Here is a 19,438-nt window from a genome sequence, read left to right on the forward strand (position 1 = left end):
CCTGTGTTGCATTAGGGTGGCCTTCTGCCTTCTGGGCAGTTTCTTTACAAGACGTGTGAGCCCCAGATATTATCAGTACTCTTCAAAGTTTGTCCGCCTGGCGTCAGCCGTCGCGTAACCAGGACTTGTGATGGAAACCGGCTGCTTGTCTGGCTTCACCCTGGTCAGGGGAGGTGCTACACCTTTCCCCAAGGGTGACCCGCAGGCTCGCGGAGGGATGGAGCGCCCTACACCTCCTTTGGAAGAAGCCCTTGGCCCTCCACTCGATCTGTGCCTCTGATCATCTTGTCCACCTCTATCAAGTCACCTCTCATCCTCCCTCACTCCGAAGCCCCAGCTCGCTCAGCCTCTCCTCACAAGACACGCTCTCTAATCCAGCCAGCGACCTGGTGAATCTCTGCACCCTCTCTAAAACCTCCAGCATCATTCCTGTAATGCGGAGACCGGAACTGAATACAGGCAGTCCCCAGGTTACGAACGAGTTCCGTTCCTGAGTCCGTCTTTCAGTCAGATTTGTACATAAGTCAGAACAAGTACATCCGGTATTATTTAGTGTCAGTAAGTCAAACGTTTATATTTTACCTTTCTATGCATATAAGACACTTAAGAAACGTATATAATTCAATAATTAAACCACCGCGTTGCTTAGTAATAATTATAGCTTTCATCAGTACAGGGCTTTTCACATGCTCCATTATTCTCATGTTATCCTTTAAAATTGTTCCGATCATTGCCCATTGTAGCCAAACACTTTTCCAATGACCGATGGCGTTTCACCTCTTTCTGATCGCTTTATTATTTCCACTTTATTTTCAATCGCGATCGTTTTCCAGAGCAGAAACACTGCGGGTGTTGGGTCCCGAGCTCTGCTGGGTCCTAAAGTCCACCGCATTGAATTCCCCGGGTCCTAAAGTCTGCCGCACTAAGGTTAAATGGGACAAGTTGGGGCGGTGCTGACTGGAAAAGGGTGAATCTAGCTAAGAAAAATTTAAGCCAAATGCAAAGTTACACACTCAACACAGTGTCAACGGCAACAACTTAAAATGGCGGACGGCGTCATGATCCAACTTAAAATGGCGGACGGCGTTCTCCTTCCTCAGTCAGTCGTAAGTACGAGTTTTTCGTAAGTCGGACGTTCATATCTCGGGGACTGCCTGTTGAATCTTTTAAGTGAGGTTTAACAAGGGTTTTATACAGCTGCGACATTACCTCACGGCCAATGAAGGCCAACCCACCACATGCCAGCCATCGGCCAAGTGCTTGGGTGTACTTAAAGCGGAAGTTGATTGTTTCCTGATCAGAGGATATGGCGAGGAGGCAGGTGTACGGGGTTGAGTGGGATCCGGGATCGGCGCAGCAGCTGGGGAGGGTGTTTCTCGGTCGGCCTGACCCCCCCTCCGGCGCTTTGGGTTACAGCCATGAAGCCGGACCTGGCGCTGCCCCTCGTCGCCCTCGTGCTGGGCTCGCTCTGCGCCCCCTCGCGGGCCGACGGCGGAGGCGAGAAGAGGAAGCTGCAGATCGGAGTCAAGAAGCGGATGGACAACTGCCCCATCAGGTCCCGCAAGAGCGACACGCTGCACATGCACTACACGGTGAGTGGCGGCCCCGCCCTCCGCGGAGGGGGCTGCTCTGTCCGGGGAGCGGTGTGTGGGTCAGTCTGTGAGGAGGGAGGGGAGAGTGTGTGTAGAGCTGTCGTCGATCGTTAACCGGACTCTAAAAACACGTACAAGATTTACAAATTACCAGGACTGGAAGACCTGGGTTATAGGGAAAGATTGAAGAGACTGGGACTTTATTCCTTGGAATGTAGAATATTGAGAGGGGATTTGATAGTGGTGTACAAAATTACGAGGGGTTTAGATAGCGTAAACGCAACAGGCTTTTTCCACTGAGGTTGGGGGGGGGGAAACGACAACCAGTGGTCACGGGTTAAGGGTGAAAGGTGATAGGTTTAAGGGGAGCATTAGGGGAAACTTCTTCACTGAAAAGAGTTGCCAGCACAAGTGGTGCATGCGAGCTCGATTTCACCGTTTGGGAGAAGTTTGGACAGGTACACGGATCGGAGGGGTGTGGAGGGTTGTGGTCCCCGTACGTTCATGGGAGTAGGCAGCTTAAGTGGTCTGGCATGGACTAGATGGGCCGAAGAGCCTTTTTCTCTGCTGAACTTTTCTATGAGTCTGTTCTAAAGGGACGTCCTTGTATTCTGAAGCTTTGTACTCTGTCCTAGACTTCCCCCACTACAGGAAACATCCTCTCCACATCCACTCTATCTGTGTCCTCTGGTCCTAGACTCCCCCACTACAGGAAACATCCTCTCCACATCCACTCTATCTGTGTCCTCTGGCCCTAGACTCCCCCACTATAGGAAACATCCTCTCCACATCCACTCTATCTGTGTCCTCTGGCCCTAGACTCCCCCACTATAGGAAACATCCTCCCCACATCCACTCTATCTGTGTCCTCTGGCCCTAGACTCCCCCACTATAGGAAACATCCTCTCCACATCCACTCTATCTGTGTCCTCTGGTCCTAGACTCCCCCACTATAGGAAACATCCTCCCCACATCCACTCTATCTGTGTCCTCTGGTCCTAGACTCCCCCACTATAGGAAACATCCTCTCCACATCCACTCTATCTGTGTCCTCTGGTCCTAGACTCCCCCACTATAGGAAACATCCTCTCCACATCCACTCTATCTGTGTCCTCTGGTCCGAGACTCCCCCACTATAGGAAACATCCTCTCCACATCTACTCTATCTGTGTCCCCTGGCCCTAGACTCCCCCACTATAGGAAACATCCTCTCCACATCCACTCTATCTGTGACCTCTGGTCCTAGACTCTGCCACTATATGAAACATTCTCTCCACATCCACTCTATCTGTGTCCTCTGGTCCTAGACTCTCTCACTATAGGAAACATCCTCTCCACATCCACTCTATCAGTGTCCTCTGGTCCTAGACTCCCCCACTATAGGAAACATCCACTCCACTTCCACTCTATCTGTGTCCTCTGGTCCTAGACTCTCTCACTATAGGAACCATCCTCTCCACATCCACTCCATCTGTGTCCTCTGGTCCTAGACTCCCCCACTATAGGAGATATCCTCTCCACATCCACTCTATCAGTGTCCTCTGGTCCTAGACTCCCCACTATAGGAAACATCCACTCCACTTCCACTCTATCTGTGTCCTCTGGTCCTAGACTCCCCCACTATAGGAGACATCCTCTCTATCTAGGCCTTTCAATATTCCATAGGTTTCCATGACAACCTGGCATTATCTTTTGTTTACTGAAGACGCTTCTTGCAAACTACAGTCCGACAGCGCTACACAGAGACAAAGTCAAAAAGAGATCGGCTTTACTTGTCACGTGTACATCGAAACACACAGTGAAATGCGTCGTTGGTATTAACGACCAACACCCGGAGGGTGGTGAGAGCGCGGGACGAGCCGCCAGCACAAGTGCTGCCCGTGAGCTCAATTTCAACGTTTAAGAGAAGTTTGGACGGGTACACGGATGGGAAGGGTCTGGTGGGCTGTGGTCGCGGTGCAGGTCGGTGGGAGTAGACGGATTAAATAATTCAGCATGGACTAGATGGGCTGAAGGGCCTGTTTCTGTGCTGTACTTCTCTCTGACTCTGTAAGATTATGAGAGGCATTGACGGAGTAGACAGACAGCAAGTATCTTTTCCCTTTTTCCTCTAATACCAGAGGACATGCGTTGAAGGAGAGAGGGGTAGGTTCAAGGGGGATGTGAGGGGTAAGTTTTTTACTCCGAGTGCTGGATGCCTGGTACCTGCCCCGGGAGGTGGATGAAGTTGGGCCCTTAGCTCCTGGTGGATTATTGGCCAATGGTGACCTTCAGGCCGCATCATAAAACGCAGGAGAGGCCGCTCGGCTCACAATGTTGTGCCAAACCGGCGAAAAATCAGATCAAAAACAGATAACTCCCTCTCCACTCTGTCTGTGCATCTCATAATCTTATAAACCTCTACCAGATCCCTCCCCGCCCCCCTCGGCCTCCGGTGCCCCGGAGAAAACAACCCGAGCTTGTCCAGCCTCTCGTGCGAGCACGTTCGCTCCACGGTGTACAGGCCGATTTTAAAGGGGATTTTAAACCGCCCGCAGAAGTTCGTCGCCCTCTACCTCATCGGCGCGACAAGTGTTTCTCGCGATTTTCTGTTTTCCCGGTTTCGGGCGCGGGCGGCGCGGAGTTTGCCACGACTTGTCCGCAGGTTTCGGAACCGGCTCATCTGCGCCGTTTCTGTTGAGGGAATTATTGGTTCTCTGCGCACCGGGTTCCAAAGGGGCAAAGGGCGTGAAGCGCGGAAGAACTTGAGAGCTCGTCCGAAGTGGAACGGCTTAACGGGACAGGAGAAGCTACGACGCTGGAAGCCCGTGAGGTCAGGGACGCGCGGCCAAGAGAAATATTTGCAGAAGCTGCTGTCACCTGTGTGTATCGTCGTGGTGCAGAAGTTGCTGGAGAACTCGCAAGATATTTAGAATCCTGACGTGCAAGAGCTTCAGGTTTAGCAGTAAAAGTTCAGTGTGCACATGTTGTTGTCACTGGGTTTGGAAAAAAATACTGCACGATATTTGTGCACACTGGATCATGACAAATTAGAGGAAATGCGCCCTCTGAAGCAGGCAGCACTTCGATGAGCCTTTTCTGCACCCTCAACGCCCTATCGTGGGACGACCAGAACTTTTCTGAGGTAATTTCTCGAGGGGGAGGGTGCCCATTGTCTAATTTCGGGCCTTGACGTTCCCTCCTCCGTGCCTTTTTTTTTTGGAAGTCCCCCTTCTCTCTGCCCTCCGGGATTCCGTTTTCAGCGCCTGTCCGCTGACGTCGTTGGTCAGCCTCCTCGTCCACCTCCGTTTCTGTTCCCGTATTTGTACCTCTGTGGTGGGTACTTTCCCCACAGCGTCTGTTTGGTTACTTTGTCAGGCCATCTTGATGATGATGTAATGCCCTGCTTTGTGCTTTTTTTCTAAACTGCTCTGCTGTATGAATTTCATGTCGTGCTGTTCCGTGAAAGCCGCTTGTCTTCAGCTAAATTTTGGGCTTTTGTTGAAGATGAGGGGAAACCCATGCCCCTCCAGTTGGCATGGTCGGATTAACAGACAGACATACTTTATTGATCCCGAGGGAAATTGGGTTTCGTTACAGCCGCACCAACCAAGAATAGTGAAGAAATGTAGCAACATAAAACCATAAATAATTAAATAATCGGTTAATCATGCCAAGTGGAAATAAGTCCAGGACCAGCCTATTGGCTCAGGGTGTCTGACACTCCGAGGGAGGAGTTGTAAAGTTTGATGGCCACAGGCAGGAATGACTTCCTATGACGCTCAGTGTTGCATCTCGGTGGAATGAGTCTCTGGCTGAATGTACTCCTGTGCCTAACCAGTACATTATGGAGTGGATGGGAGTCATTGTCCAAGATGGCATGCGACTTGGACAGCATCCTCTTTTCAGACACCGCCGTCAGAGAGTCCAGTTCCACCCCCACAACATCACTGGCCTCACGAATGAGTTTGTTGATTCTGTCGGTGTCTGCTACCCTCAGCAGGAGGTTTCTCTGCTGAATGACGCCATGGTTGGGCTTTGGGGCTTTTGTCCGAGAGGAGCTGGGGAGAGAGAAGACGCTGGGGTGAACCGGTCGTGGCGGACGATCCGGTGGGAGACCCGTTAGTGCGAGATGGATCGCGAGCGACATTCGGAAAGCGGCGTGAGCTTTCATGTTGACCGAGGGCCCAGCGCGCGAGTGACAGAGGAGTTCAAGATGAGCTCCAACACGTGCACGATTGACCGTTTAATTAGAATGGGCCCTTTTCTTTTTGGTTATTCGGTTGTAGCCCCAATGCAGCCCCCTGGTAGGCCTCAGGCTCGGTCAGCTCGCTACCATCTCGGGGGAGCAGCCTTCGGCCCCGCCAGACTGGGAAATCAGCTGGTGTGGATGCTGTATGATGTCCCCAACTCACCAAATAACAGACAGGACACCATGTGCGATTAAAGGATTACATCTTATAGGGATTACTAGAACTAAGTGATTAATAACGATACAGTATATATGAAAGAAAAGAAAATAAAGAAAAGGCACCAAAACTTATCAAAGTCCAAACCACTTCATGCACAGCCTTTGGAGCTCAATTACTGAAGTCTTCTGGCCACCATTCGATCCCCTCCGAACTCCTCGACTCGTAGCTCAGGGCCACTCGAAGTGATCGACCAAGCACCCCCGGCATGTCTGTCTTCGTCTCCTCTCCTCGCCGAAAATCCTGGCCTCGGACCCCCACTCGGGGTCCGTTCCGTCGCCCAGCTTACAACATCGTGTCCTCTCTCCACCCTCTCTCTCCCCCTCTTCCCCCTCTCTCCTCCCTCCCCCTCTCCCCTCTCTCCCCTCTCTCCCTCCCTCCTCCCCTCTCCCCTCCCCTCTCTCCCCTCTCTCCCTCCCTCCTCCCCTCTCCCCTCCCCTCTCCCCTCCCTCCCCCCTCTCCCCCTCTCCCCCCTCCCTCTCCCCTGCCCCTCCCCCTTGCGCCGACTCCCCAAAAGCCCGCCAACACTAGCTTACAGACCCAGAAGGAAGAACAACATTAATCCCAATTGGCCAACAGATGAATACAATTCTCATTATCAGTCATTTTAACCCAAACAAAGTGAGAGAGAAAAGCACTTATCTCAGCAAAGAAGCATTCCTACTTTCAACAAAACAACGAAGCCATTTTGATTAACACAGGCAGTGACTTAAAGAAAGAAGATACCCCCTTACACGATATGAACCCTTCAGTGAAGGTTTGATAAATATAATTCCTCTAATCGTGTTCAGTGTACCGTCTGATATTTCGTGACACGGCGTCCACACGCACCAGGGTTTGGGGGCGGGATCGAGCGCGGCTCGATCTCACGTTTGGCATGGCAGGAGTTCATCGTCCCTAGACTTACGCAGCCGAGGAAACCGTGGTGGTTTTTAATTTAGGATTCTGGTTGATGAAAGCCTGCAGTTTTTGAGCATCTCCTTCGTTCTGGCTTCAGGGCCGTGTAGAAGCACGGTTTTAGCATTTGAGTTGAACGTGTAGTGTTGAGAGATGTTTAGATGTTGGTGTTGGTCGTCCAGCGATGACAGGAGAGAGACCTGTGCGAAGCCATCGCTCTGGGGCGGTGCCCTCCCCAGGTCCAGTGGGATGAGTGGTCATCACGAATGGGGCCATCCCTGGTTGCAGTAAGTGACCGTGACCGTCACTCTCCACAGGGCGTGGCTGGAAGCGATGGAGAGGGTGCAGAGCAGATTAACCAGGATATTGCCTGGTTTGGAGAACAAGTCACATGAGGCAAGGTTAGCAGAGCTGGTTCTTTTCTCTTTGGAGCGTAGAAGGATGAGAGGGGACTTGATAGAGGTCTACAAGGCATAGATGGGGTGGATAGTCCCCGGGGCACCAATGGGGTGGATGTTTTCCGGAGCACCAATAGCAAACGCCAGAGGGCATAGGTACAAAATTAAAGGAGGAAAGTTTAGGGGAGACATCTGTTTTTTACACGGAGGGTTGTGAGTGCCTGGAATGACTTGCCAGGGATGGTGGTGGAGGCTAAAACATTAGGGGTATTTAAGAGCCTCTTGGATAGACACATGGATGAAAGAAAAATGGAGGGTTATGGGGTAGTGTGGGTTTAGTACTTTTTTTAAAGGATTATATGGGTTGGCACAACATCAAGGGCCGAAGGCCTGTACTGGGCTGGGGTGTCCAGAACCAGCTCCCTGGCCGTTGGATCTTGCTGCAGATTTCAAGTTCAAAGTTCAAATTATTGAACCTTGAGATTTGTCTGCTTACACAAAACAAGAGGCGCAAAAGAGCCCGTTTTAAAGAAAGGCCCACACCCAGTGCACAGAGAGGGGGAGAGACAGACAGATAGACCGACACAAACATATTGTACAAACAGTTCAAGCAATCGACAGCATTCGGAACCAGATTAGAGTCCGCCGACACGAAGCCTGGGGAGTAGGCCCGAGGCCTCAGTTCGTCACACAGCGGGGCAGATCGCTACGAAAGCTCGCGGACGGGAAGCCCTCGGCGCGGCGGAGAAAGGAGTAAACGTCGCGGAAGCGCGAGGAGAGTGGGGCCCGAACTGTCACCTCCGGTCTGGACGCCCTCCGCCCAGTCCGGCAGAGCTGGCTTCGCGTGCCAGGACAGGCATGCCCCTATCTCACCGGGGTACGAGGTACGTGACCGTGAGGGAAGTGGAGAGATAGGGACATTGCGTACAGGCAGGCGAGATTGGCTATTTGATTGGTTCAGTACGACGTTGGCGGCCGAAGGGCCTGTTGAGATCCGTCCTGTTCGATGACGCTCAAACTTGTCCCTCAGTCGCTCTTACTTGGGCACAAGGAGAACGGCCTGGCTCCTGTCACCACTCTGAACGAAGAAATGGCATTTCTGTACTTCACCTGCGAGTCAACTGGGGTGATATACTGTATCCGGTGCTCCCGATGTGGCCATTTATACATCGGGGAGACCCGCCGCAGACGGGGAGACCGTTTCACCGAACACCGGCGCTCAGTCCTCCAGCAGTGGCGGGATCTCCGTGGCCACACACTTCAATTCCACAGACCACTCCCACTCCAACATGTCTGTCCATGGCCTCCTCTACCGTCAAGATGAGGCCACACGCAGGTCGATGGAGCAATACCTCATCTCCCGTCTAGGTCGCCTCCTTCCTGCCGGCATGAACATCCAACTCACTGGCCTCCGTTGATACCCCTGCCCCTCCTTACCCCATCCCTATCTATTATTTTAGTCTGGTTCTCTTTCTCTCTCTTTTTTCCCCCCTCACTATAATCTCTCCTCCCAGCCCTACCTTTCTTTCTCTTTTATTTCCCATCATTCTCCACCTTCCCCCCCCCCCAGCCCATTTCCCTGCAGCCGATCACTTCCCAGCTCTCTACTTCATCCCTCCCCCCCACTTCTTATCCCCCCCTCGACCATCCCACGTTACTTCACTCCTGATGAAGGGTTTCGGCCCGAAACGTCCTCACTACCTCCTCCCACAGATGCTGCCCGCCCGGCCTGCCGAGTTCCGCCGGGCATTTTGTGCTTTTATTTCAGGGCGTAGACTGCCTACCTTTCTGTGACATTAACGTACCTTTGAGCATTTGCCGGTGATTCTGAACTTGATCCCGACTGAGGCCTGACTCTGTCAGAAAGCAGAACTGGCAGCTCCTCGGGAAGACCGGATCGAGGAGGCCAGATACCAGGAGCTGGTAGAGGTGTGCCAGAGACGGAGGCCGAGATTTTGCTGGCCGTTCACGCTGCAGAGCCGACTCTCTCCTCAGCATTGCAGGGTCCAGCCATCAGGGCCGTCACAGAGGCTGTGAGCGAGCCTCCAGGTGGCTACGGACCGAGAGGAGTGACCCGCGGATCAATGCTGCTGGGATACAAGCCAGGGCCTGATCATCCGCGGCTGGGGCACCTACCCGAGGGTGTCTGATGTCGAAAGCTGCATCTCAGCACCGTGAATATTGGCTAACTGGGTGACCTTTGGCGAGGTCGAACGCCTTTCTCAGTGCCGGTGTTAGAAGTGACAAGCTAACGGCCGATGATGCTCTCGGGTTATTTATTTTCGGCGGTGCAGCGCGGAACCGGCCCTTGCGGCGCGACGGGCCCGTTCGACCCTTGGCCTGATCCACGGGACGGCTTTACGATCACCGGCCAGCTCACAAATTGGCCTGACTCACGGCTGAGCGCCCGTAGGGAAACCCACGCACGCCGCGGGAGGAATGTACCCTTCTACCCACCCCCCCCAGTCCTCGAGAGGGCAGTGGGGGCCAGGGGAGCGACACGGAGGATTCTGACTTCGGAGCAGCGAGCTCTCGTTCTCCCCTCCCCCCCCACCCCCGGCTGGGGAGAGGGGGGTTGTCGGATATAACGAGGTGCTGTCGTTTTTGTTTCGCTCTCTGTATCTAGGTCTCTTCGGGGGCTTCTGTTGCCTGCTTGGTGGGGGGAGGGGTTGGCGCTTCTGCTGTGGGTGGGGGAAAAGGGAGGGTTAATGCCTGTGCTTTGTATGGGAGGGGGTTCTGATGTTCCTGCCATTCATTCCATGGGATTTCTTGTCTCGTGGACGCCTGTGAACAGTCAGAATTCTAGGTTGTGTTCTCTGATGTTAAATCGAACTGTTTGAACTCTCGAGCTCCCCCCCCCCCCACCCCTTAGTTGTTCTGTGTATTTTCGCAAATTTTACTGAAGTCTTTACCTCACCTGGGTCGGGCCAAATCGCTCCGGTTCCCTGCCGTGAAAACTCCTCGCGGACTGTGTGTGTCTGTCTGTCTGTATCGGTGGTTGGACGGTGAGGGGGGTGGGGTGTCCGTCTGTGGGAGAAGGGAGGGCGGTCCGGTCTGAGCCCAACACTGACAGTCGCTCTCTCTCCCCCCCCCCCCCACCCCAGGGGAAACTGGAGGACGGGACGGAGTTTGACAGCAGCATCCCCCGGGGGACCCCCTTCACCTTCACCCTGGGCACCGGGCAGGTCATCAAAGGGTGGGACCAGGGGCTGCTCGGGTGAGTAGTGAGGGGAGGAGGGGTGGAGGGGAGAGTCAAGGGGGTGGGAAGAGGGGAAAGGGGTGGAGGAGGAGAGGGATAGGGTGAGGGAGGAGTGAAGGGGAAGGGGAGAGAGATAGAGGGAGGGGTGGAGAGGAGGAGGAAAGGAGAGTTGTTGGAGGGGGGTTAGCGGGATGGAGGGTAGGAGAGGGCTGAGAGGGGAAGGAAGAGTCGGAGGAAGAAGGGGTGAGGGAGGATTGAGGAGGAGAGCAGGAGGGAGGGGAGAGGGAAGGGCAGGAGGGAGTTGGAGGGATGGGGGTGTTGGAGGAGAAAGAAGGAAGGGGTGAGGGGGAATGGGGTGGGAGGGGGAGAGGAGAGGTGGAGTGGATGTGGGGGTAGGAAGAGGGAGGAATTGGGGTGCAGAGGAGGGAAAGGGTTCGAGGAGATGGGGAATGAGGAGAAGCGATTTGTATAGGGGCTGGGAGGGGTGTTTGGGCGAGGGGAGGGATGGGGTAGGAAAGGGAGAGGGTGTGAAGTGAAAGGTGAGTGGGGGTGGGGTAATGATGAGGGGGTGGGGCAGGGGGCTTCTGACCGCCTCCTCCTGTCACTCACCCTGTCTCCACTTTGCCAGGATGTGCGAGGGGGAGAAGAGGAAGCTCGTCATTCCCCCGGAGCTAGGTAGGTTGTGCGGAGGGGGTGGGGTGGGGGGGGTGAGCACCCACTCTGCGATCCCCCTCAGTCCCTACCCTGGTCACTCAGCCCACCTCCCACACCCTGTCTCCTCACCCCCACCCCATCACCCCACTCCCCTCACCCACATCACCCCACCCCGTCACCTGACCCCCACCCCCACAACTCCCTCACTCCCTCATCCCATCACCTGACCCCTGTCACCTCACCCCCCCACCCCATCACCTCACTCACCCCCACCACCCTCACTCACTCACCCCCACTACCCTCACTCGCTCACCCCCGTCACCCTCACCCCGTCACCTGACCCCCCACCCCCATCTCACTCCCTCATCCCCATCACCTCACCCTCCACCCCTGTCACCGCCTTCCTCTCCGTTCCCCCCTCCTCTCCGTTCCCCCTTGCCCCCTCCCTTCCATGGCCTTGTTCCTACCAACCAACCCTGCCACACTCCCTCCTCCCCTCCTCATATCCTCACTCATGCCCCTGTTCCCCTCTCTCCCCCACCGCGTGCTGGATCTGCTCTAACGCCGTTTCCTCTCCCCCGTAGGGTACGGTGACCGAGGCGCTCCACCGAAGATCCCAGGTGAGAACAACAAAAGCAGTGACTCATTCCCCCCCCACCCCCATACGCACGCCCGAAGCCCGGAAGCACTCCGACTTAGGGCCCCGGCACGGGCCCTTCCAGGCCCTTGCGCTTTCCAAATCCTCGCCGAACTCCGGGACAATTTACAGGGACTGATTAACCTCCTGACACGCGGTCACAGGGAGAGAACATACAAACCCTCCAGCGGGCAGCGGCGGGGATTGAACCCGGCTCGCTGGCATCGCGAAGCGTCTGACCGCGACGCCGTTTCTTCCTGTCGCTCGGGCAGAGACGGGCGGAGTCCCTCTCCGGCCTCTCGTCCATCCCGGCGCGGACGTGTCTGTAAGCAGACGATTCCTTCACTTGTACTCTCTGATTGTGACATCTCCAGCTTTTGTTTGTGCGCACGCTGTAGTTTGGGGTGCGCGCGTGTGCCTGTCGTCCTTGTGTGCTGGTAGTTTTTGGTGTACCCATGCACCTGCAGTTTCTGTGTAAGCGTGTACCTGTAGAGTGAGTGTGTGTGTGTCTGGAAGGGCGGTAGAGCCTGTACTCTTTCTGTGCCTGCAGTTTGTGTGCATGTGTTCGCCTGTAGTTTCTGTGTAAGCGTGTACCTGTAGAGTGAGTGTGTGTGTGTCTGGATGGGCGGTAGAGCCTGTACTCTTTCTGTGCCTGCAGTTTGTGCGCATGTGTTCGCCTGTAGTTTCTGTGTAAGCATGTACCTGTAGAGTGAGTGTGTGTGTGTCTGGATGGGCGGTAGAGCCTGTACTCTTTCTGTGCCTGCAGTTTGTGCGAATGTGTTCGCCTGTAGTTTCTGTGTAAGCATGTACCTGTAGAGTGAGTGTGTGTGTGTCTGGATGGGCGGTAGAGCCTGTACTCTTTCTGTGCCTGCAGTTTGTGCGCATGTGTTCGCCTGTAGTTTCTGTGTAAGCGTGTACCTGTAGAGTGAGTGTGTGTGTGTCTGGATGGGCGGTAGAGCCTGTACTCTTTCTGTGCCTGCAGTTTGTGCGAATGTGTTCGCCTGTAGTTTCTGTGTAAGCATGTACCTGTAGAGTGAGTGTGTGTGTGTCTGGATGGGCGGTAGAGCCTGTACTCTTTCTGTGCCTGCAGTTTGTGCGAATGTGTTCGCCTGTAGTTTCTGTTTGCATCTGGAGTTCGAGCGTTCACAAGAACCTGTAGCTCTCCGGCGAATGTGTGTCCTCGTAGTTAGTGTGTGACCTGCAAGGGGACCACGGCCTTGTGCCTCAGTGACCCGGGGAGCTACGTTGGCTGGAGTCAGGGCTTTCTGCTTTAGCGTGGCAGGGCCGCCCATACCCGACGGGTCAAAGGGTAGAGGTCAGACTAAGAGTGTCCACGACGGCCTGGAGTCTGCGTGTGTGAGAGCACTTGTACCTGTAGTTGTACTATGTGCTTGTAGTCTGCGCGTGTGCCTGTAGTTGTGTGAGTGCACTTGTAGATTGTGAGTGCGTGGCAGTACCGTGCACGCCGGCCCCCTGTGATTGTGCGTGCACGGAGCCTGCTCTCTGATTGGCTTTGCCGGCGTGCCCCACCGCGTGGCGCGTGTCTCGTGCTCGGCCGCAGGGACAGACGCGGGAGTGGGCGGGAACCGCGTCCTGCCGTCACTAACACCCCTCCCATTCTCCTCCTCCCCCCTTAGGTGGAGCGACGCTGATCTTCGAGGTGGAGTTGCTGAAGATCGAGCGGCGGGCGGAACTGTAGGGGTGGGGAAGACCCTCGGGTCCTAACCCCCCCAACCCCCCCCCACACACACACACACACACAAAATAAACAGCAGCTCTCCCGCCTTACCCTGGTCTCGAGTCTGTGTCACAGGGGGCAGCTGTGGGGACTCACCGGGCCGCTATCCCGGAATGACGATTCTAAATACTGCAGCACACTCTGCGACACGCGCTCGCACACTCACACACAAGCGCCCGCTCTCCAGGCATCTGACGAGGCCAGAGGAACGGCAGAGACCGATGCAGTTTGGCACCGGCGGCATCGCAGGCACTGAACTCAACGTAGGACTGCCTTAGGGACTCCAGCTCTGGGTATTTCCCTGGGGGTTTACCCCCCGAAGCCTCCCCCCTGGGTGGGTATATCCTCAAGGCAGCGGAGTTTTCCGTCTCCTAAAACGGCAGGCGAGCCCTGTCTGCCTGGAAGGGTTAACGACGCGGACGTACACCTCGAAGTCTTGACACTCCCGCTGTCCTGATTTACCCCTCCCCATCTCTGTTACACTCCCCGGCCCCTACACCCCTCCCCATCTCTGTTACACTCCCCGGCCCCTACATCTCTCCCCATCTCTGTTACACTCCCCGGCCCCTACACCCCTCCCCATCTCTGTTACACTCCCCGGCCCCTACACCCCTCCCCATCTCTGTTACACTCCCCGGCCCCTACACCTCTCCCCATCTCTGTTACACTCCCCGGCCCCTACACCTCTCCCCATCTCTGTTACACTCCCCGGCCCCTACACCCCTCCCCATCTCTGTAACCCCCTCCGACCCCTACACCCCTCCCCGTCTCTGTAACCCCCTCCGGCCCCTACACCCCTCCCCATCTCTGTAAACCCCTCCGGCCCCTACACCCCTCCCCATCTCTGTAACCCCCTCCGACCCCTACACCCCTCCCCGTCTCTGTAACCCCCTCCGGCCCCTACACCCCTCCCCATCTCTGTAAACCCCTCCGGACCCTACACCCCTCCCCGTCTCTGCAAACCCCTCCGGACCCTACACCCCTCCCCGTCTCTGCAAACCCCTCCGGACCCTACACCCCTCCCCGTCTCTGCAAACCCCTCCGGACCCTACACCCCTCCCCGTCTCTGCAAACCTCTCCGGACCCTACACCCCTCCCCGTCTCTGCAAACCCCTCCGGACCCTACACCCCTCCCCGTCTCTGCAAACCCCTCCGGACCCTACACCCCTCCCCGTCTCTGCAAACCCCTCCGACCACTACACCCCTCCCCATCTCTGTTACACTCCCCGGCCCCTACACCCCTCCCCATCTCTGTTACACTCCCCGGCCCCTACACCCCTCCCCATCTCTGTTACACTCCCCGGCCCCTATACCCCTCCCCATCTCTGTTACACTCCCCGGCCCCTACACCCCTCCCCATCTCTGCAACCCCCTCCGGCCCCTACACCCCTCCCCATCTCTGTTACACTCCCCGGCCCCTACACCCCTCCCCGTCTCTGTAACCCCCTCCGGCCCCTACAGCTCTCCCCTTCTCTGTAACCCCCTCCGGCCCCTACACCCCTCCCTGTCTCTGCAACTCCCTCCGGTCCCTACACCCTTCCCCGTCTCTGTAACCCCCTCCGGCCCCTACACTCCTCCCCGTCTCTGTGACTCCCTCTGGCCCCTACACCCCTCCCCGTCTCTGTGACTCCCTCTGACCCCTACACCCCTCCATGTCTCTGTGACCCCCCCTCTGGCCCCTACACCCTTCCTCGTCTCTGCAATCCCCTCTGGCCCCTACACCCCTCCCCGCCTCTGCAACCCCCTCCGGCCCCTACACCCCTCCCTGTCTCTGTGACTCCCTCTGGCCCCTACACCCTCCCAGTCCCTGTAACCCCCTCTGACCCCTACACCCTTCTCCATCTCTGCAACCCCCTCCGGCCCCTACACCCCTCCCCGTCTCTGCAACCCCTTCCGGTCACTACACCCCTCCCTGTCTCTGTGACCTCCCTCCGGCCCCTACACCCCTCCCTGTCTCTGTGACCCCCCTCTGGCCCCTACACCCTTCCCCGTCTCTGCAATCCCCTCCGGCCCCTACACCCCTCCCCGCCACTGTAACCCCCTCCGGCCCCTACACCCCTCCCTGTCTCTGTGACCCCCCTCTGGCCCCTACACCCTTCTTCGTCTCTGCAATCCCCTCCGGCCCCTACACCCCTCCCCGTCTCTGCAACCCCCTCCGGCCCCTACACCCCTCCCTGTCTCTGTGACTCCCTCTGGCCCCTACACCCTCCCAGTCCCTGTAACCCCCTCTGACCCCTACACCCTTCTACGTCTCTGCAACCACCTCCGCCCCCTACACCCCTCCCCGTCTCTGCAACCTCCTCCGGTCCCTACACCCCTCTCTGTCTCTGTGACCTCCCTCCGGCCCCTACATCCCTCCCTGTCTCTGTGACCCCCCTCTGGCCCCTACACCCTTCCCCGTCTCTGCAATCCCCTCCGGCCCCTACACCCCTCCCCGCCACTGTAACCCCCTCCGGCCCCTACACCCCTCCCCGTCTCTGTAACCCCCTCCGGCACCTACACCCCTCCCCATCTCTGTAAACCCCTCCGGCCCCTACACCCCTCCCCATCTCTGTAACCCCCTCCGACCCCTACACCCCTCCCCGTCTCTGTAACCCCCTCCGGCCCCTACACCCCTCCCCATCTCTGTAAACCCCTCCGGACCCTACACCCCTCCCCGTCTCTGCAAACCCCTCCGGACCCTACACCCCTCCCCGTCTCTGCAAACCCCTCTGGCCCCTACACCCCTCCCTGTCTCTGTGACTCCCTCTGGCCCCTACACCCCTTCCCCGTCTCTGTAACCCCCTCTGGCCCCTACACCCCTCCCTGTCTCTGTGACCCCCCTCTGGCCCCTACACCCCTTCCCCGTCTCTGTAACCCCCCTCCGGCCCCTACACCCCTTCCCCGTCTCTGTAACCCCTCTCCGGCCCCTACACCCCTTCCCCGTCTCTGCAACCCCCTCCGGCCCCTACACCCCTTCCCCGTCTCTGTAACCCCCCTCCGGTCTCTACACCCCTTCCCGTCTCTGTGACCCCCTCCGGCCCCTACACCCCTTCCCCGTCTCTGTAACCCCCCTCCGGCCCCTACACCCCTTCCCCGTCTCTGTAACCCCCCTCCGGCCCCTACACCCCTTCCCCGTCTCTGCAACCCCCTCCGGCCCCTACACCCCTTCCCCGTCTCTGTAACCCCCCTCCGGTCTCTACACCCCTCCCCGTCTCTGTAACCCCGTCTGGCCCTACACCCCTCCCCGTCTCTGCAACCCCCTCCGGCCCCTACACCCCTCCCCGTCTCTGTAAACCCCCGGCCCCTACACCCCTCCCTGTCTCTGTAACCCCCTCCGGCCCCTACACCACTCCCTGTCTCTGTAACCCCCTCCGGCCCCTACACCACTCCCCGTCTCTGTAAACCCCCGGCCCCTACACCCCTCCCCGTCTCTGTGACCTCCCTTCGGCCCCTACACCCCTCCCCATCTCTGTAAACCCCCGGCCCCTACACCCCTCCCTGTGTCTAACAATTGCTCTGCAGTTGCATCAGTAAAATTGACAATTTCCTCCCAAACGCCGGGACGTTGTGCTGAGTACGGAATTTGCCTCGGGAGACGGGAATTCCATTGGATCTGACCCTCCATCCCTCCTGTCGTCCCCCCCATCCGGCAGCAGGGGGCGGTGTAGTTCACGCATTGGGCTCCTAGGGACCGTCTCTCAATTGCAGGCTTCAACAAGTGAAACTGCCGCTATGTTCCGCTCTCCATCTGTGTAGTTGCAATCAATTATTTAAACTAATTTCTGTCTCCCACTGGTCCATTACCCCCGTCCAAGCCTGTGAAACTAGTCCGGAGCATGAAAGGTGTGACGGGTTAGGGACTGACCATCCTTCAGCAGGGTCGATATAATGAAAGGACTTTCATGCTGAAATCTCCCACTGAGGGTCGTTGTGAGGGTGGGAATGGACCCCTATTGAGTCCATTTGTGGAGGGAGCTTCACTCTGTGTCTGACCCCGGGAGTGTGTGATGGGACGGTGTGGAGGGAGTTTCACTCTGTGTCTGACCCCGGGAGTGTGTGATGGGACGGTGCGGAGGGAGATTCACTCTGTGTCTGACCCCGGGAGTGTGTGATGGGACGGTGCGGAGGGAGCTTCACTCTGTGTCTGACCCCGGGAGTGTGTGATGGGACGGTGTGGAGGGAGTTTCACTCTGTGTCTGACCCCGGGAGTGTGTGATGGGACGGTGCGGAGGGAGATTCACTCTGTGTCTGACCCCGGGAGTGTGTGATGGGACGGTGCGGAGGGAGCTTCACTCTGTGTCTGACCCCGGGAGTGAGTGATGGGACGGTGTGGAGGGGGCTTCACTCTGTGTCTGACCCCGGGAGAGTGTGATGGGACGGTGTGGAGGGGGCTTCACTATGTGTCTGACCTCGGGAGTGTGTGATGGGACGGTGTGGAGGGAGATTCACTCTGTGTCTGACCCCGGGAGTGTGAGATGGGACAGTGTGGAGGGAGCTTCACTCTGTCTGACCCCGGGAGGGTGTGATGGGACGGTGTGGAGGGAGTTTCACTCCGTGTCTGACCCCGGGAGTGTGTGATGGGACGGTGCAGAGGGAGATTCACTCTGTGTCTGACCCCGGGAGTGTGTGATGGGACGGTGTGGAGGGAGCTTCACTCTGTGTCTGACCCCAGGAGTGTGTGATGGGACGGTGCGGAGGGAGCTTCACTCTGTGTCTGACCCCGGGAGTGTGTGATGGGACGGTGTGGAGGGGTGTTCACTCTGTGTCTGACCCCGGGAGTGTGTGATGGGACGGTGTGGAGGGGTGTTCACTCTGTGTCTGACCCCGGGAGTGTGTGATGGGACGGTGTGGAGGGAGCTTCACTCTCTGTCTGACCCCGGGAGTGTGTGATGGGACGGTGTGGAGGGGTATTCACTCTGTGTCTGACCCCGGGAGTGTGTGATGGGACGGTGTGGAGGGAACTTCACTCTGTGTCTGACCCCGGGAGTGTGTGATGGGTCGATGTGGAGGGAGCTTCACTCTGTTTCTGACCCCGGGAGTGTGTGATGGGACGGTGTGGAGGGAACTTCACTCTGTGTCTGACCCCGGGAGTGTGTGATGGGACGGTGTGGAGAGAGCGCCATCTAGTGTCTGACCCCGGGAGTGTGTGATGGGACGGTGTGGAGGGGTGTTCACTCTGTGTCTGACCCCGGGAGTGTGTGATGGGACGGTGTGGAGGGAGGTTCACTCTGTGTCTGACCCCGGGAGTGGGTGATGGGACGGTGTGGAGGGAGGTTCACTCTGTGTCTGACCCCGGGAGTGTGTGATGGGACGGTGTGGAGGGGGCTTCACTCTGTGTCTGACCCCGGGAGTGGGTGATGGGACGGTGTGGAGGGAGATTCACTCTGTGTCTGACCCCGGGAGTGTGTGATGGGACGGTGCGGAGGGAACTTCACTCTGTGTCTGACCCCGGGAGTGTGTGATGGGACGGTGTGGAGGGAGCTTCACTCTGTGTCTGACCCCGGGAGTGTGTGATGGGACGGTGTGGAGGGAGCTTCACTCTGTGTCTGACCCCGGGAGTGTGTGATGGGACGGTGTGGAGGGGGCTTCACTCTGTGTCTGACCCCGGGAGTGGGTGATGGGACGGTGTGGAGGGAGCTTCACTCTCTGTCTGACCCCGGGAGTGTGTGATGGGACGGTGTGGAGGGGGCTTCACTATGTGTCTGACTCTGGACCAGATGGACTACACCCCAGAGTCCTGAGGGAGGTTGCTGAAGGGTTGACCGATGCATTGGTCATTAATCACTTGAGTCTGGCATGGTCCCGGAGGACTGGGAAATTGCAAATGTCACTCCGCTCTTTAAGAAGGGAGGAAGGAAAAAGACAGGAAATTATAGGCTAGTTAGCCTAACCT

The 19,438-nt window shown here is 57.2% G+C and overlaps 2 protein-coding genes across 2 annotated transcripts; one reads left to right on the forward strand and one right to left on the reverse strand.

The window, feature by feature from the left end:
• Nucleotides 1-1,381: 1,381 nt before the first annotated feature.
• Nucleotides 1,382-13,611, forward strand: fkbp2 (FKBP prolyl isomerase 2). The gene is made up of 5 exons (XM_059955319.1): nucleotides 1,382-1,592; nucleotides 10,440-10,552; nucleotides 11,163-11,209; nucleotides 11,773-11,808; nucleotides 13,463-13,611. The coding sequence occupies exons 1-5, from the start codon at nucleotides 1,419-1,421 to the stop codon at nucleotides 13,522-13,524; spliced, it is 432 nt and encodes a 143-aa protein (XP_059811302.1). The 5' UTR covers nucleotides 1,382-1,418; the 3' UTR covers nucleotides 13,525-13,611.
• LOC132384033 (uncharacterized) lies at nucleotides 11,815-13,452 on the reverse strand. The gene is made up of 2 exons (XM_059955318.1): nucleotides 12,420-13,452; nucleotides 11,815-12,311 (listed from the first exon to the last, which is right to left on the reverse strand). Exons 1-2 carry the CDS (start codon nucleotides 13,115-13,117, stop codon nucleotides 11,984-11,986), a joined length of 1,026 nt encoding a protein of 341 aa, XP_059811301.1. The 5' UTR covers nucleotides 13,118-13,452; the 3' UTR covers nucleotides 11,815-11,983.
• Nucleotides 13,612-19,438: the final 5,827 nt, after the last annotated feature.

Source organism: Hypanus sabinus, chromosome 31 (assembly GCF_030144855.1).
Source record: "Hypanus sabinus isolate sHypSab1 chromosome 31, sHypSab1.hap1, whole genome shotgun sequence".
Taxonomy (NCBI): domain Eukaryota; kingdom Metazoa; phylum Chordata; class Chondrichthyes; order Myliobatiformes; family Dasyatidae; genus Hypanus; species Hypanus sabinus.

What these genes read in the sequence shown, in the direction of transcription:
- LOC132384033 (XM_059955318.1), bottom strand. Translation starts at nt 13,117, where the DNA reads ATGGGCGGCCCTGCCACGCTAAAGCAGAAAGCCCTGACTCCAGCCAAC. An exon ending in CACACACACTCACTCTACAG is followed by an intron (nt 12,312 to 12,419) that starts GTACACGCTTAC and finishes CTCACTCTACAG; the next exon opens with GTACACGCTTACACAGAAAC.
- fkbp2 (XM_059955319.1), top strand. Translation starts at nt 1,419, where the DNA reads ATGAAGCCGGACCTGGCGCTGCCCCTCGTCGCCCTCGTGCTGGGCTCG. An exon ending in CGCTGCACATGCACTACACG is followed by an intron (nt 1,593 to 10,439) that starts GTGAGTGGCGGC and finishes CCCCCACCCCAG; the next exon opens with GGGAAACTGGAGGACGGGAC. An exon ending in TGGGACCAGGGGCTGCTCGG is followed by an intron (nt 10,553 to 11,162) that starts GTGAGTAGTGAG and finishes CCACTTTGCCAG; the next exon opens with GATGTGCGAGGGGGAGAAGA.